Raw genomic sequence first — 18410 nt, forward strand, 5'->3', positions numbered from 1 at the left:
GTTTTAGATTATTGTATGAAACATATGTACGTATAAACAGGAAGACTGATGTCACCTGCAAGCCCTGAACTCATCTTTGTGTCAACTTCATTATGCAAACCGAGGGTTTATAGATCATATGACAAATAAAACGGTGAGAGTACAAGTTTAGTTGCACCACTGTTTTTATCCTCTTATTCTCATATGTAATATTCAAATGTACTTTTAAAATCTTTCTCTGGCAGAGCTGTTGAGTGATGAAACCACAGTGAAAGGCTGCAGAACCAGTTTGGTTTCCTTTTGTTTGCGGTTTCTGAAGTTTCACTCTCCAGTCTGAAAAATTTCCCTGATGACAGGAAGTGCGATGAGGTCAGTGTCTGATGAGAGTATTTAAGCTGACCGTCAGGCTCCTAGCCTCACAGTCCTCCTGCTATCACCTTCACCAGTGGAAGTTTCTTCTCCCGCACCGCAGCGTCGTCTCGACCACAGAGGAAACCAAACATGTCCCACATCATGAAGGTGTTTCTGCTCCTGGCTGTCATCATCTGCATCTCTACAGCTCAGAGTGAGTGTTTATTCAGTATTAGTGACTCTGACAGAGACACTGTGGGGCTCATTCTGTACTTTGTTTGTTTTACCGAAGATTTGTTTTAATCAACAGATGACTTATTCAAAAACATAAGAGGCAGAGAACAAAAACCAAAACAATCAAACAAAAAAAAATTCAATTAAATAAATTAAATTCGATGTAATCAAATTAAATTAAGTTAAATTAAATTACATTAAATAAAATTAAAGTGAATTGAATTAAATCAAATTAAATTAAATTCAATTCAATTCAATTAAATTAAATTAAAGGATACTATTCTTTAAATACAGAGAGGATACACTAAAACTAAACCTACGGGCAGTGCCAGCCGTGGCATAGGCAGTCTAGGTGAATGCTAAGGGCGCCATCAGCCACAGGGGGCGCCACAGATGGGGGAATCTGTTTATTTTTGAGTCATTTTGAGTTATTTTGAAATATGACATAATGTCACAACAACATAACTCCAGAGCAAAGCCTACTAAATAACAGAGAGGCATATTTTGGGCCCCCAGCCCCCCCTCCCCAGATTGTTGCACTTCACCTGCTCTCTGGGGGAGATGGGCGGAGTTATCTGACGTCACGTGAACCCCCAAAGGAAAAGCACTCTGATGCTCACTCAGTTATCACGGCACTACTGAGAGGAGTGGATGTGGAGAGAAGGAACATGACATCAGCAGGAGGAGAGCTCCTTAAGTTAGCTGTTAGCCGTTAGCAGTTAGCAGCTAGTTATCATTACCTCTAAGCAGCTTGCTGAGGTTGCACTGATTTGCATTGTGACCCGTTCAAGCTCTATTCAGTAAAAAATTATATTGGGTGAACGTAAATTCTAATATTCTCATGATGTGTTCAATGTTATCTTGTAAATTGTAGCTTTGGGTGAGACACTTGTAAAATAGTAAATAAAAAATAGTAGAAAATAATAAAAAGGCTGTTTTTCATGTGAAGGAAGGTCATGTTAAAGGTCGTTTCATAAATGTGTATTACTGAATTTGTGCATATTTAAAGTTAGTGTAATGTAGGACTGAATGACTTTAAAACTTAATTTTCTTATTTTTTATTGTGTGGATTCCCGTGTTTCCCTGGGACAAAAAAAAAAGAGAAAATTATGTTGTAAATTTTATTATTATTTTACACTAATATATTATTTTATTATTTATTCTTCTGAACAAGTTAATTTGCAATGTTTTTTTATTGATTTATATGATTATTATAACACATGTACAACATGTTACAGAACACAAATTAGCTCATATTTTAATCTGATGTTTTATTAGCTATAGGGAGTTTATTTTCATTTTGGCCTCAGGGACATTTTGACATACGATGGGCTCATGAGTGGATCAGAAAAGATCAAAGTTGGGAAAGAAGAAGCTGTTTGTCATTTTATAGGCTACATTTATACATGTTTTGGTGGAAGAATTCTTATTAAATGTTTTTTTTTTTTGTCCTTTGTCTTTCTCCGTACAGTGGGCCGCCAGTCAGGAAGGTGTCTGTGTGAACGCGTCAGGAACATAATCCCATCGAAGTCCAACGTAAAGGAAGTCAAGATCTACCAAGCGACCATCTTCTGCGACAGAGTGGAGATTGTGTAAGACGTCTTTAATTAATGCCAGTGCTGATGGTTGCTGACTTATTTTTCTGTCTTTGGTTTTGTATTTTGCACATTCTCGTTCCCTTTTTGGATTTTTAATTAAAATGTTTGTTTTACATTGTGTTCCCTTGTATTGACCCCAGGAAGAGAGAGTTGTCCCCTCGTGGTGGCTATGGAGACCCGTATAAATAAATAAATTTGATTTGAAATAAATACAAAAAGAGATTTGATAATAAGATATTTTTGTGCTCATGTATTACCAGTATTAAAATGTAAAAAAAACAAAACAAAACAAAAAGTCTCCATACTGCTCGTGTGGTGTCCGTTAGCCGCCACATTCAAATTCAAAGACACCATTTAAACCACGTTTTTCGCCTGAATGTCGACTGTAGCCTCTCAGACCAGAGCTGCCCGCATGTTCGTGAGGTACACAAGCGCCGGCGCGACATGGCATCAACGAGATTTCACAATACCTGCACACCTGTGTTCACACGCTACCAGGAAGCGACTCACACAACAGAGAGAGAGATCTCATTGATCCCATCTCGCGCCATTGCTCTGGTCTGAGAGGCTACAGTTGACATTTAGGCTAAAAACGTTGTGTAAATGGCGTCTTTTCAGTTCGAGTTTCAATGTCGTGGCTTACGGACACTTGGATTACACCACATGAGCAGCATGGAGACATTTTGTGTTTTTTTTGTGTTCTTTTTTGACATTTTAAAACTGGTCACCGTTCACTTCAGTCGCACTGGATCTGGCTGCAGCGCTATTTTCATTTTAGAGTAAACGATCGCTTTGATCTGAAAACGGCTATACTTCACAAACTATTCAATTAAATGGTTCATTTCTTACACTCTAGGATATTTTTGTCAGATTTGCAGCAAGGATTGCTGGGTAATGTGTCTGCTGATGTTGTCCAGTGTCAAGCCCGTTATAACTTCCTCACGCCACTGGTTCCGCCTCAGTTCATAACAGTCAACTTCAGTCCTGCCTGACGTATTTATTTAGCAGTTTACATTAAATGAAGAGAGTCTGACCTCACCTCCACCGTCCGTTTCAACAGGGTCACCAAGAAAAACGGCTTTCGTTACTGCCTGGACCCCGAGCTGGACGCTGTGCAGAAACTCCTGGCCTCCCTCGTGTGAGTGCATGAATCCCATCCTCATCCTCTGAGTGACAATCTGTCAGTGTTGTGACGTGTCTAACGTGCGTCCTGCTTGTTTTATTGTCATATACAGGAAACCGAAAACAACAGCCTGATCAACTGAGCTCCCGTCCACCAGCACGGACCAATGAGAAGTTTGATGACCTCTGACCCACCAAACGCACTTTCAGTGAATGTAGACGTGACATGAGTGAAAGCTTTATATCTATTTATCTCATATTTATACTGACAGCACTGAGACTGTGTCTCCGCTCTATTTTATTTCCTTGTTTTTTAAATGTGACTTGTGAACCAAACGGTTTGTATTTTGGGAATTTAGGAGTTTTTTAATTAATAAAAAAAAATAAAAAAAAATCAAAGAAGCACTGAGTGATTGTTTTTTGTTCTGAGCCTGACACTGCTTTAGTATTATTATATGATTATGTCTGTCTTTATATCTCTCTTATTGTTTTTTGTTTGGACTATGTTTTTTATTATTATAATTATTATTATTATTATTATTATTATTATTATTATAGTTATAGGCCTATATTTTATGTGGTTCTTTAATTTTATATTACTCTGTTAGTCTTATCACTGTTTGAATAGTATTTAAATCTATTGTATTAAATGTCTATTGTTTCTCATGCACTGGTCTCAAAATCTTATTATTATCATTATTATTATTATTATTATTATTGATTTATTTTATCATTTTTATTTTAATTATTATCTCAGACTAAATAATTATCAAATTTTTTTCACTAGACTTGCTTTTTGATTCAAAACCAGGCCTCTACTATATCATTATTTTTTTTAAATGCGAATAATAAGAATACGAAAGACAGAAGAAAGAAGGAAGAAGAATTTTACTGGCCAAAAGTATTGACTAAAAGTTAATAATTATTTAATTTTTTATTTATGAAGTTAATAATGACAATTAAAAAATAAATTAAAAAATAGATCAATAATAATAAGAAGAACAATAATAATTATTATAATAATAATAACAATTAAACACTGAGACAATAAAAATGTAACAAAATACATTTCAAATCTATTAAAACAGTAACTAGAGGAAAACAGAGTGAAAGGACCCCATAATGGTAAAATATATATTAATAGTAATAATATTATGGTAGAGGCTTGTAATGAGCAGTAAGTATAATGACGTATAGTAAAGTGTTGGGACTATATGTTGATCATTATTTTAAGAAATAATAAAAACAAATTGTTTATCAATAATAATAATAATCATAATCATAATAATAATAGTAATAATACAGTAGAGGAAGTATAGTGAATTTTTTTTTATTAGGCCTATGTATTGTGACTAAAAGTTGATGATTATTTTGTCTCAGTTAATAATAAAGATTGAATAAATTAAATTAAATAAAAACACATTTTTTTGTTGGGGGAAAAAAACACTGAGGGGCGCGTGACCAGATTCGTGACGTCATCAAACGGCGCCAAACAAAGCTCCATGTGCAAGCGGGGCGAAGCAGCGCAGAGAAGAGTTTGGTGTGTTTTTAGTCCGTGACAGAAAAACAAGACTCTGAATGAAAACACAAACCTGCAGCGGAGAAGTTTAACTTGGAGATGACGTGTTGGATTTCGAGCTGAAATATCCACAGAAGAAGAAAAGACGAGGAATAAAGAAGGAGGAGGAGAAGAAATCCCGGCGTTTAAAATTTAAAGTCCGGAGGAGAGAACTCTGCGTTTATTAAAGGTCGGTCTGGTTTATTTTACAACTTTATCTCTACCCTAACATTACTGACGTCTGTTAAAGGTGTTTCAGTAAAGTTTAGCTGTGAAGTAAATGTTCCTGCTGCATTCATGTGTCTGTGAAGAGCAGCACTAACCTCTGAGATGTAACGTTAGTGGGGAAGTATGAAGCAACATAAAACTGAAGTGAAAACACCCAGAGTTGTATTTCCACACAGGATGTGAGTTACTGAAGCACTGTAAGATGTTTACAGCACTGGACAAGGACATGCTGTCATGGAATATAATATAATGAGTCTGTTTCCTTCAGTGTTTGAGCACCTGGAAATATGAATCGCTGTGTTTTGTTACCTCAGAGTGAGCCGTGTGTATCTACACAGGGAGCAGGTCCTCGTCAGCTCCCGGTTAAAACCTCCTCAACAACTCTGACTGGGAGAAGTTTCGGATGGTCTCAATCTGCAGCTACAGGCCTCTACAGCCCAGTTTGCAAGCGTCCCCATGTTTGGTCCCCCCTCTGTTGGGGTACCGAGCACACAGATGTGCTACTAAAAGGTGGAGCTGTGAACACTGCAGTCTGATTGGTCAGTAGAGGACGCTCACTCTGCTCAGGGCTGACTTGTGTCTGGTTTTGAGGCTCATGTAACCACTGTTCATACTGTGGAGAGTTTTATTAGTAAACTGTAACTATAAAATGAGAGGATGTTTTGCTGCCTCTCACAGCAGCTGGAGTCTGAGAAAAAATAACTTCATTCACTGGGCCGACTGCCGGAGACTTTTAAGGTGCTGACACACCGTCGGCCAATGTCGGGCTGTCTGTGAGCGTCTGTCGCCCTAGTCTTTGCATTGTGTCCCGCACTGTTGGCACTAGTCAAACCCCTGTCGGCGGCTTTTCTGCCGATTGAGCGTGTTGAATCAGTGGCAGAGCTTGTTGGTGAGAGAGATCACTCTGATTGGCTGTTCAGGTTTTATTCCCTCGCCCCTGTAGCGAGTGAATCTGCCTGTAGTGAAACAGGTGTTTCCTCCTCAGGCTCCACTTCACTCAGCTGCCCCACAGACCCGCTGCTGCTTCTTCCCACTTTAACCTGAATAACAAACCGGAGCTAGCTGGGAGCATGACCAGAGGGAAGCACAGCCAGCTGTTGCGTCGTCTACGTCGACCTGTGTCAGTTGCATTTGAACACACTGCAAAGACGTCATCTTACGGCCAAGGAGCACGTACGTTCTGCGCCTGCGTGAGAGAGAGCGGAGTGAGAGAGTGGTACATCCTGTCAGCCGAGGGGTTTCCTATCTGTGCAGCCGAGCACCGCAGCACCTCCACGGACTATTACATCCAGACGGTCCCGGTGTTTCCTCCGCAGGCTCCACTTCACTCAGCTGCCCGATAAACCCGCTGCTTCTTCCCACTTTAACCTGAATAACAAACCAGGGCTCGGTGCTCCGGTTGGATCCAAACGGAGAGGCGGGGCTAGCTCAGAGACTAGCGGAGGCTAACTGGCTGTGCTTCCCTCTGGTCATGCTGCAGCTAACGCTCCACTAGCCTCCCAGCTAGCCCATTTGTTATTCAGGTTAAAGTGTGAAGAAGCAGCGGGTCTGTGGGGCAGCTGAGTGAAGTGGAGCCTGAGGAGGAAGCACCTGTTTCACTACAGGCAGATTCACTCGCTACAGGGGCGAGGGAATAAAACCTGAACAGCCAATCAGAGTGATCTCTCTCACCAACAAGCTCTGCTGCTGATTCAACACGCTCAATCGGCCGAAAAGCCGCCGACGTGAAAGTGCCGACGGTGCAGGACACACTGCAAAAACTAGGGTGACAGACGCTCACCAACTGCCCGACTTTGGTCGACGGCCGACCGTCGGCTTGGTGTGTCAGGGCCTTTAGCCTCCCAGCTAGCCCCGGCTCTCCGTTTGGATCCAACCGGAGCACCGAGCCCTGGTTTGTTATTCAGGTTAAAGTGGGAAGAAGCAGCGGGTTTATCGGGCAGCTGAGTGAAGTGGAGCCTGAGGAGGAAACACCGGGACCGTCTGGATGTAATAGTCCGTGGAGGTGCTGCGGTGCTCGGCTGCACAGATAGGAAACCCCTCGGCTGACAGGATGTACCACTCTCTCACTCCGCTCTCTCTCACGCAGGCGCAGAAATTAGGGTTGGGACTGTTAGGATTTTAACGATTCCGATTCCTCTTACCGATTCCTACATTATGTTCATTGTACTTGCTATACTTAAACAAGTATATAATAAACACAAATGCAATCATACAAATACAAAAACTTCATTCTAACTGTTGCACAGTACAATTAGATGAAAATACACATTTGTGTGTGGTGTGTATTTCAGATTTAGAGCTTGTATCATCTCCCTGAGAATATATAACAACAAAAAGTGATTCTCTGATTTCTACAGTAACACTATTACCTCAAATTAACCACAGCAATGTAATAAAAAATACTTATATGCACTCATGCTTGGGCACTGTTATTTACGTGACAACACCTGAACAGAACACACACACACACAGCTCTTTGTTTCTACCGCTCCCCTCGCTGGAAGTCTCGGACCTCCCGCCGCCCGCCTCTGCCTTGATTAAACACTGAAAATTAAATAAAAGAGGGAGACAGGTGTCTCCTATTTTATCTTATTTTGTTATATTTCTCCCTCTCCTCTCGCTGGAAGCCGGCTCGGACCTCCCTCCACCCGCTCCCGTCTCAAACACGGAGGTCTCCCTCTCTGCGGAGCACCCACGGCGCACGCCCGGCCTGTTAAATAGCATGTAACCATGACAACTGTGTGACACAAACTAACTAACTAACTAACTAAATTAAATAACATCGAGCTCGGTCAGGTTCGGACAGAAATATGCGCCCGTGCTGCACTCTAATGGAAATGCACGTGACGTTGTTTTTTTTTTTTGTTTTTTTTGTTTTTTTTTTTACAATCTAGGAATCGTTTGTAGGAACGGTTACTCCAAATGTGATGGAACCAGTTCCAGAACTGGAACTTTGGACCCGGTTCCAAAAAAGAACCGGTTCCGGATCCCAACCCTAGTTCAAATGCAACTGACACAGGGCGACGTGAGGCGACGTAGACGGCGCAGCAGTTGGCTTTCGTCGCTGCTAGTTCTTTGATGTCGGTTTGGTGTGTCCGCACGAAAGCGTTTGGAAATGGGTTTAAATCCCCCTGAATCGTACACACTGGTTGATATCCAGAATATATCCAAAAGGTCAAAGGTCAACTTCACTGTGACATCATCATGTTCTGCATAAAACACTTCTCTGGTCATTATTAAACGTCATATCTCAGGAACAGAAGGGGAGACATTTGGTCGGAGACTGAGTTGGTGACACTGATCTTCTCCTCATGTTTTCACTGACATGGTGTAAACTCGGTGTGTGGAGGCGTACACCTCTGGGCGGTAATTCTAGTCACAATTACTCTAATTAATGTGCTGATGTTGCTCTTTGTGTCTTTTTCAGGATGCTTCTCTCTCCTGCTGCTGTGTGACGAACCAAAGATGGACAGAGAACACCAAGAAAGGAGAGAGGAGGAGGCGGAGGAGGAGAGGACAAGTGGACTGGGAGAGAAGGACAGAATACTAAAAACTCCACCCAGGAGGAGAGAAGAGGAGGTAGACGAAGAGGAGGAGGAGGAGGAGGAGGAGATGATGAAGGCAGGTGCCAAAGACAAAGAGATTGGTGGACACACTCCGATCTCTGCCTCCTCCTCCCTCACCTCCTTTCCTTTCCTCACCTCCTCTGTGTGCCGAGGAAGAGGAGGCGGAGGAGGAGGCGAGGACGGGGAGGAAGACGAGGTCAGAGTCGCCATAGTCACCATCGAGGATGAGTCCTGTCCGTCCGAGCCTTTTGGCACGGAGACGACCAATCAGATCACACGGACAGAGGACGGAGGAGACGTAATGAAGGAAGGAGAGACCGAAAGAGTGAAAGAGAAGGATGAGGAGGAGGCAAACTGCGATGAAAGAGAGGATGAGGAGGAGGAGGAGAAGGCAGAAGTGACGTCACCATCGCTTCACCTGCAGAATCAGGTAGGACTGTTCATCAAGTCTGTTTCAACAAGAGCTCAGTTGGGATTTAACAGTGAAGGAGCATAACTGAATACTTTTACTCGATTACAAATTCAAGCTTTTACAACCACTGTTGTATACGAAGACGTATAAAGAGTAGTGCAACAGCAACTGTCAGAGACAACGTTCCACATCACACTTGAGTGAGCTGGATTGGACCAATGATTGGCTCCGAACACACTCACATGTCACATGTCCTCAGTAAACGACACCAGTGCAGCACAGTGAAGCTTAAACATCACGGTAAGACAACAGTGAAAGTTAAGCAGCGTAGATGTGCGGGTTCAGCCAGCAGGTGGCGACGTTACACACTCTGTGAACGACACAGCAGACAGCAGCACACCTGTGTGTTTGTGGCATTCAGGTACCAGTCGATGACGTCAGCGTCTTTGTGTGTGGCGTTCAGGTGCCATTGTGTCTCCTGTTTTGTCGTCTTTATAAACAAGGGGAACACCAGCTGCTGTGTGTGTGTGTGTGAGAGACAAAGTGTGTGTCCTCCTCTTACTTTTAAGTTTGAAAACAATACTGCATTTTAAAGACAATTTAATGTTTATTTTCCCAAATAATGAGTCATTTATAGTTTTATTTTGTTGTATTCTTTGACTTAATTTCCCCTCCACCTTATTGCTTTTATATAGATGAGTTAATGGTAAATACATTTAACATAAGTTCGTTAATAAGACAGAGCCAACTGTAAATTTACCAACTGTGCTGCACACTGTGTTTTCTGGGGTCAGAAAGAATTTGATCCATTTTTGTTTCCAGTTGATATTGTCCACTGAGATGTAGTGGAGTAAATTATAATGTTGTGTTAAGTGGAAATACTTCAGTAACGTACAAGTACACACTCACAGACAGTAGGTGTGTGTGCAGGAATGTGCAGCAGTGAACATTCCTCAGATTCCTCCATCGGGATCATGGGATATGAAGTCTCCTCCCATGGGAACTGTTAGCTTAACACACACACACACACACACACACACACACACACACACACACACACACACACACAGAGCCATACTGGTACAGAACCAGTACCACACCCTCCTCATGCTGGGACACCTGATGAGTAGTGAACGTGTAGTGCTCTCTGTGACCACTAGAGGCAGCGCTGTTATTAAAATCAAAGCTGATTATTGAAGCTCAGATTTGGTGATGTTCAAGTGTGTGTGTGTGTGTGTGTGTGTGTCAGACAGTCAGACAGATTGGAAAAACTAGGGCACTAATCTGGTGAGACATGCTCTGTAATCTAAGAGCATTTTTTTCTAGATTACTACACATATAGAAGATTAAACACACACACACACACACACACACACACACACACACACACATACACACACATGCTCTGGCATCAGATGACCGGTGTGAACAGAGCTGCAGTGGTATGTCCGGTATGTGGACACGCACATTTAATTTCTCATAGCAGTGGTGGAAGAAGTACTCTGAACTTTTACAGGTACCAGTACAACAGTGTAGAAGTCGTGCATTCAACATCCTGCCGGGGTCAAAGGGCAGAGCTATTAACAGCTAACTAAACTCACAGTTTTTAAGTAAAAGTATTCATTGTGCTGTAAACTGCCTGTTATTATGTCTGACATGATCAGATTATTAATCCTGTTGCATCAATGTTACGCCCCGTTTCCACCAAACACTTTCAGTATGGTACCTTTGGAACCAACAGTGACCCTTCAGACATGGTACCTAGACCCTCGGTCTGTTTAGTGTTTCCACCACAAACAGTACTCTTAAATGTGGGCGGGGTTGTTGCCACTCACTGCTCCGTCCAGCACTCACTGTATTTCCTCATCAGCGGTGACACAGATGGAAGTCTGCACCTGGTTGATCGTTCACAGAACAGGCTGCAGTGAGAGTCTCTCTCCATGGGATATTTAAAAACAGCAGCTTTGTAGCACACAGGAATGACGCTCCACAATGTTTTTTTCTTTCTCCGAGTGAGGATTAGAATATATGGAGTTCACATAACTCAGTCTAAAATAACATATACTAGTCCATACTCATTGGTAGCTTTGTCACCTTCTACCTATGCCAGTCCTCAATGCCTATGTGCAGTTTCACATAGATTGACCACGTCAGTGAGTAGAAAAACATGGGACAGACAGAATGACTGACTGACAGAATGACACACTGACAGTTTCTGTGATTATGTACAGCATACCATACCATGACTTAGTCATACCAAACATTAGAAACAACACCAACATTGGTCCACAGGGGGAGCCACAGCGATCGGTCGCATTTTAGCCATTTTGAAGCATTTTTCTGTTGTTATAGCGCCACCCAGTTGCCAATTAGAGTTAAATTTCTCCAGTCACCTTGAGGCGTCCTGTTCTACATATCTACCAAGTTTAGTAAAAATCCATATGGCGGTTAGGCCTAGATAAGAAATGAGCTCTCTAGCGCCCCCATTTTGTTTGATGGGGTCAATCATGGAGGGGTCCCCTCAGATTATGTGTGGTCATATGCCTACAAAGTTGCGTGGTGATGGGTGAAACCCTTGAGATGTTCTACACCTTTATGTGATGAGCCACGCCCTCCGCAATATTCATTGCCTTATAGAAGCTCAGTTTTAGGAAGTTTTCCAACTTTTGCCAAGAGGGAACTTTAGATATTGGTCCCTAGATTATGTTCACCCAGTTTCATGCAGATCGCTCAAACTTCCTAGGAAGAGATCCATTTGAAGTGTTTTTCAAAAATTTCAAAATGGTGGAAAATCTATATAAGCGGAAGTTATGGGTTCTTGAGGCAAATGTGTTCCTCATGAGGAGAGGCATCTCTGTGCAAAGTTTCATGTCTCTACGACATACGGGGCATGAGATATGCCCATTCAAAGTTTGACATTTCAGTGGGTTGCTATAGCGCCCCCCTTTGGCCAATTGATGTAATATTGCTTCATTGGCATCCTCCCATGACCCTCTACCACTGTGCCAAATTTCACATGGATTGACCAAGTCAGTGAGGAGAAAAACGTGGAACAGACACACACACAGAGTTTTCATCATTATATAGTAAGATAAACACTTGAAGATCCACTCATTACTAAAAGTGTGTGTTATATAAAAACTAAAGTGATGGTCAAAGTTGTCACAGTGAAATTTAAGGTGATGGATTCACGTCATCAACTCATGCATTGAGTAACATAAGTTAACATTCCACCTTAAAAGTCGCCGGCAGTCGGCCCAGTGAATGAAGTTATTTGTTCTCAGACTCCAGCTGCTGTGAGAGGCAGCAAAACATCCTCTCATGTTAAAGTTACAGTTTACTAATAAAACTCTGCATGGCTCTCCAAAAATTTCAATGACGAAAAAGTGTGCAAAGGCCTTAAATCTGATAAGAAAAAAGACACAATTCACAAATTAAGGTTTTACCTCACAATGTAAAATGCCATAGGCTTGTGCTAATTACGTTAGCATGCTATATTTGTTTTAGTAAAATGTGTTCAGTATAAGACAATTGTTTTGTCAGTGAACCTTGTGAGTTGTAATGGAGCAAATTTTTGTAACGTTACCTTTGTTAAATGTCGCTGTTGTTCCTGGCTTCATATGAGCAGAGGAAATCTCCACTATGCTAATTTATACAATGTAAATGCCATAGGCTTGTGCTAATAACGTTAGCATGTTGTATTTGTGGGGAAAATGTGTCCAGATAAAGACAAGTGTGTCTGTGAATGCTGCGAGTTATAGTGAAGCTGATTTGTGTACTTGTTTGAAATTGTCTGTCTGTCTGTATGTTTAATGTGTGTTTTGAACCCTTCCGCTGACTAGTGTTTTGCAGGTGTAACTGTTGATCAGTCTGTTTTTATAAAATTGCTTGTGACACCTCAAATGTGGCTTTAAGTTGCAGCTAAAAACATGTTGCCCGTTTCGTAGAAAATACCGAGATATATATCATGTATCACCAGTCAGCCTGTAAATACCGACATATGAATTGTTGTCCACATCACCCAGCCCTAATCCAGCAGATAGTGTGTTTCATTTTGGATCCCATCATAAGTTAGCCTCTGTTTCTTTTACTCTCACACACCTTAACACACCCTCATACTGTGTGTGCACGAGGTCACATTCCAGATCCGGGCAGCTTTCCAGACAGCTAGGTCCACACCAATCCCGCCGAGTCAGCGCACTGCACACACACACACACATGCACACACACACATTCCTCGAGCTGCGGCAGCATTCCTGGAGTCCTGTGCTCGTCAGCAGGACGGAGGTTTGAACCTGCGACCTTCCGGTTACAGTGAAGTCTCTTTGTGGCCTGAAAATTAATTATATTCTTTGACATCCACACTCTGACCGCGACACGTCGTCAGAGGAGAATAATAATTCAGCCTCCAGTTTTTCTTGAATCGATACGAGAGTCACGTTTCATTTCCAAGTTTTGCTCATGTTTAAATTGACATTACGTATTTAAAACGGAGCCAGTTACTCTCTCGGGGGCCGTGTCCACTGAAGAGGTTTTTCTTATGGTCAGCATTTGTTTATGCCTCCACGCCAGCGAGAGGCGTGGCCAGAGGCATTACGCTTACAGGCTGCCCATCCATCTGTCCGTTCCGTTCTCATGAACCGCAAGAGATTTTCTTTAAATTTGGCACAAACATCCACATGGACTCAGTGATGAAGTGATAGGATTATGGTGCTCAAACGTCAAGGTCACCGTGACCTTATGTCCGTCCTATTCTTATGAATGCAAAATCTCAAGAAGGCCTTGCGAGAATTTCTGTTAATTTGGCACAAAAGTCCACTTAGACTTAACAATAAACTAGTAGGATTATGGTGCTCAAAGGTCAAGGTTGCTGTGACCTTGTGTCTGTCTTATTATTAAAAGTGTAAAATCTCAAGAAGGCCTTGAGAGAATTTCTTCAAATTTGGCACAAAAGTCCACTTAAACTCAACAATGAACTCATAGATTTTGGTGGTCAAAGGTCAAGGTTGCTGTGACCTTGTTTGTCTTATTCATGTGAATGTGAAATCTCACATTCGTCAAGGGTTTTTTTTTTTTTTTTAAACGTGGCACGTATGTCAACTTGAAATCAACAATAAACTGATCAGACTTTGGTGGTCATAGGTCAAGGTCACTGTGATCTTATTCTCATGAATTCAAAATGTCAAGAAGGCCTTGAGGGAATTTCCTCATATTTCACACAAACGTCCACTCAGAATTCACGATAAACTAGTAGGATTATGGTGCTCAAAGGTCAAGAAAGCCTTGAGGGAATTTCTTAAAATTTGGCACAAACGCCCACTTGGACTCAACAATGAACTCGTAGATTTAGGTGGTCAAAGGTCAAGGTTGCTGCGACCTCGTTTGTCTTATTCATGTGAATGTGATATCTCAAGAACGCACCAAGGGATTTTCCTCAAATTTGGCACATGTGTCCGCTTGGACTCAATGATGAAGTCATAGAATTATGGTGCTCAAACGTCAAGGTCGCTTTGACCTTGCATCCATCTTATTGTCATGAATGCAAAATCTTAAGAAGGCTTTGAGATAATTTCTTCAGATTTGGCACAAAGGTCTGCTTGGACTCAGCAATGAACTGATGAGACCTTAATGGTCATCGGTCAAGGTCACTGCGATTATATTCTCATGAATGCAAAATCTCAAGAAGTCCTTGAGAGAATTTCTTCAAATTTGGCACAAACGTCCACTTGGACTCAACAATTAACTAAAAGGATTATGGTGCTCAAAATTAAAAGATTTTACAGCAGTGAAACTCAACTTATTTTTGCCCGGGGGCCACTTTTGCAAAGGAGGCCAGGGGCCAGTTAACAAACAAGCATTAATGATTATTACACAAATAACTAGCCCAGATGTCTGTCGGGGCCTGGGGATCCTCTCCTGACCCTTTTCTTTTATAAACAAGTTGTATTTATGCTTTTTATGCGCTCTGGGACATTAGTTACATTAAAATGACAAAAAGAATTCCCAGTGTGAATTAATTTGTTTTCACTGTGAAATAGAAAATGGACGGCGGGCCACCCAGCTCCCAGAGTATCAGTGTTTTAGAGGCTTTCTTCTAGGTGTGTTGGGGGACTTCAATTTAAGGCTAGACCTTTAAAATCCTGGTTATGTCTCTGGAAACATTCATCAGTGAGCACAACACCAGATTTATTTAACTTTGATAAAATGAGAAGTTTCAGAGGTGATTCAGATAAAACACAGTCGGTGCTGTTCTGTTTTTCACTCAGCCTTTTTCAATGATTTCATAAAATACACTTGTACTCTAAACTATAACCGCAACTAAATCAGGAAGGAGGAAACAGGAAGTGGCTCAGACAGACCAGGTGTACAAATTCCCCTGTCTTCTTCTCTGTCTGCATCATCACTATGGCAACCGTACAGCACTGCGTTTCCATCGGTGGGTGTTTCACCGACCTGCGTGTTTGTAGACAGGACAGTACAGCACCTGTTCCTCGTTGTATCTGTCCTGACACTGTTTTACAGCGTGTAAGGCGACACTTGAAGAATGCCTGTAAAACCCTCAGTCTTCAGTCGTTCTCGCGCTCCCCCGCTCTGTTTTTCTTTCTCTGGAGTTCCTGTCAGCCAGTTTCTTTTCACACATGAGGCACGAAACTTTGCTGTCTTCACGGAGCCGTAAAAGTGATGTCTTTTTGTCACGTGACATTAATCACTCACGGCTTTGTTCAGACATTACAGCACATTTATGCAAAGAACTGCGTGTGAGTGCAGTATTGGGCAGCATTGAAACATAGCATGATATGTGGATGTTTAGCTAACCAGCAGAAACACTCACACCACTGTTCGACCCCGGCCGCCATTGAACAAAATGTCGCCTCAGTTGTGACGCCTCATGAAGGAGGGAAGGAGAGAAGGGCGCACACTCTGATGTCACAGGACAAAAACTCTGTCTAGTTGTCAACACTGGAAACAGAGTTTCTGAAAATCGTTTTTGTTTTACACACACCATCCCTTTCCTTCCTCCCTCTCCTCCTCTCATTCATCCTTCCTTGCTCTCCTCTTCTCGTCTGTCCTGACCTCTCCTCCCCTCGTCAATCCTTCCTTCTTCTCCCCCCTCCTCTGTCCTGACTTCTCCTCTCTTCCATCATTCCTTCCTCTTCCCCATCCTGACTTCTCTTCCTCTCTTCCATCCTTCCTTGCTGTCTTCCTCTCTCCTGTCCAGACCTCTCCTCCTCTCCTCCACCCTGACTTCTCTTCCTCTTTTCCATCCTTCCTTCCTCTCATCCTCTCCTCTATCCTGACCTCTCCTCCTCTCTTCCTTCCTTCCTTCCTTCCTTCCTTCCTTCCTTCCTTCCTTCCTGTCTTCCTCTCTTCCATCCTTCCTTCCTCCATCTCCTCCTCTCCTCTGTCCTGACCTCTCGTTCTCTCTTCCATCCTTCCTTCCTCTCCTCCTCTTCCTCATCCTTCCCTCTAACACTGTTGAATCCTGATTCCTCCCCTGAGAACGATTGCAGCTTAGACACACAGCTACTCATTAAAATATGCATGAGCACTAAGTCTCTTACATCCCTGCAACACTCCCTGCATTCATTATTGATGAACACACACACACACACACACACACACACACTGCAGCCGTAGTGTTTATTTGCTTTGTACAGCACCTGTTTTTTGCTGCATTGCACCTCTGTAATGTTTCCCACTGGAAACACGGCAGCGCCTGTGTTTGGATCCTGTCAGCTTGTTAGCTCGCTCAGCTCAGAATCTGACGGCTCGCCGTGTCATTACTGTCAAAACACACACTCGGCTCGGGTTAAAAGTCTTCACAGGTCCACTTCCTGGGAACAGACTATACGAGGACATGAGTTATATTCAATGTTCATACTGTTTTCACTGCACAGCAGCTGCAGGGTCATCTTGGTTTATATTTCCCCTGAAAAAAGTATCTAAGTTTAGGAATGGTCCCAGAGTTACTCTGATATTGTAGTAAAGTAAAAGTAGAAATACCACAGTTAAAATATTCATAAACGCTAGCTCCTGTTAGCCTCTTTTAGCATTGTTAGCCTCTGTTGGCTTCTGTTAGCCTCTGTTTAGCTTCTGTTAGCCTCTGTTGGCTTCTGTTAGCCCCTGTTAGCACCCGTTTGCCTCTGTTTAGCTTCTGTTAGCCCCTGTTAGCACCTGTTTGCCTCTGTTAGCTTCTGTTAGCCTCTGTTTGTGTCCGTTAGCCCCTGTTAGCATCTGTTTGCCTCTGCTAGCTTCTGTTAGCCTCTGTTTGTTAACCCCTGTTTGCCTCTGTTAGCTTCTGTTAGCCCCTGTTTGCCTCTGTTAGCTCCTTTTAGCCTCTGTTTGTCTCTGTTGGCTTATGTTAGGGTATGTTATCCTCTGTTAGCTTCTGATACTCTTTGTAAACTTCTTTTAACATCTGTTTATCTCTGTTAGCTTCTTTTAGCCTCTGTTAGCCTTTGTTGGCTTCAGTTAGCTTCTGTTTACATTTGTTGGCTTCTGTTATTCTCTTCTAACCTCTGTTAGCCTCTGTTGGCTTCTGTTAGTTGCTGTTAGCCTCTGTTGGCGCCCATTGGTGTCTTTCAGCCTATTTTAGCCTCTGTTAGCTTCTGTTATCATATTTGGTTAGTGAACTTTGTTCAAACAGCACTTTGAACACTGTTTGTCTTTGAGTTTGGAGACCTCTGAAGTTTTCGATGTTGGTTTGGTTGGGTTTTTTGATACATAAAATGTAGTGAAACAGCAGCTGAGAGTAGCCATGTTTCCATCAGCCTTTTTAGATGCGAATCTAGAAGTATTGTATATATAAGTAAAATCCGCTGATTCGCACAAACTAAAATACACTCGCTTTAGCCGGGTTTTGGTTGATTTGAAAAAATGTTGATTCGCAAAACGGGGGATGGAAACAGTTATGTTCGAATTAAGTCTGATGTAGCGCACCTCTCTCCATGGTGATATCCACACTCCGGGTCGGGAAGGCGGTAATGCATTTACAAGCTGGTTGCCAACCACCAGAAAACATAGAAGAAGAATGCGAGACTTGTTTTGTTTCCGGTTTTGTGGAACACTCGCACAAGTTCGTAGTTTTCACCAAAGTCCGTACATTTAATGGAAACAAACCACATTTCCCAATGATTCGAATCACTTTTGGATGGAAACATAGCTAGTGAGTCAGTATCTACTGAACTCCACTCAGTAGATACACAAAGAGGAAGAGATGAAACATCAGCTGCTGAAGATCAATCCCTCACACATTCCTCTGATCCTCTCTCAATCTTTATTGATTCTGCACACACTCGCAGGCTAATCCAGCTAGCTAGCTCACACACACACACACGCACGCACACACACACACTACAGAC

The 18410-nt window shown here is 42.3% G+C and overlaps 2 protein-coding genes across 2 annotated transcripts in view; both read left to right on the forward strand.

Annotated features, from left to right (window-relative positions):
- The first annotated feature begins 316 nt into the window (after positions 1-316).
- LOC125883406 (C-X-C motif chemokine 10-like) lies at positions 317-3725 on the forward strand. Its single transcript, XM_049567667.1, has 4 exons — positions 317-544; positions 2036-2156; positions 3223-3300; positions 3398-3725. The coding sequence occupies exons 1-4, from the start codon at positions 481-483 to the stop codon at positions 3417-3419; spliced, it is 285 nt and encodes a 94-aa protein (XP_049423624.1). The 5' UTR covers positions 317-480; the 3' UTR covers positions 3420-3725.
- A 1054-nt stretch (positions 3726-4779) lies between these two features.
- The window catches only part of LOC125883392 (F-box/WD repeat-containing protein 7-like), a 41130-nt gene continuing 27499 nt past the window's right edge, over positions 4780-18410 (forward strand). The window contains exons 1-2 of the mRNA XM_049567642.1: positions 4780-5032; positions 8498-9066. Of these exons, the coding sequence (XP_049423599.1) occupies positions 8536-9066 (531 nt within the window). The 5' untranslated portion in view covers positions 4780-5032; positions 8498-8535. The remainder of the gene's footprint in view (positions 5033-8497; positions 9067-18410) is intronic.

Source organism: Epinephelus fuscoguttatus, linkage group LG23, assembly GCF_011397635.1.
Source record: "Epinephelus fuscoguttatus linkage group LG23, E.fuscoguttatus.final_Chr_v1".
Taxonomy (NCBI): domain Eukaryota; kingdom Metazoa; phylum Chordata; class Actinopteri; order Perciformes; family Serranidae; genus Epinephelus; species Epinephelus fuscoguttatus.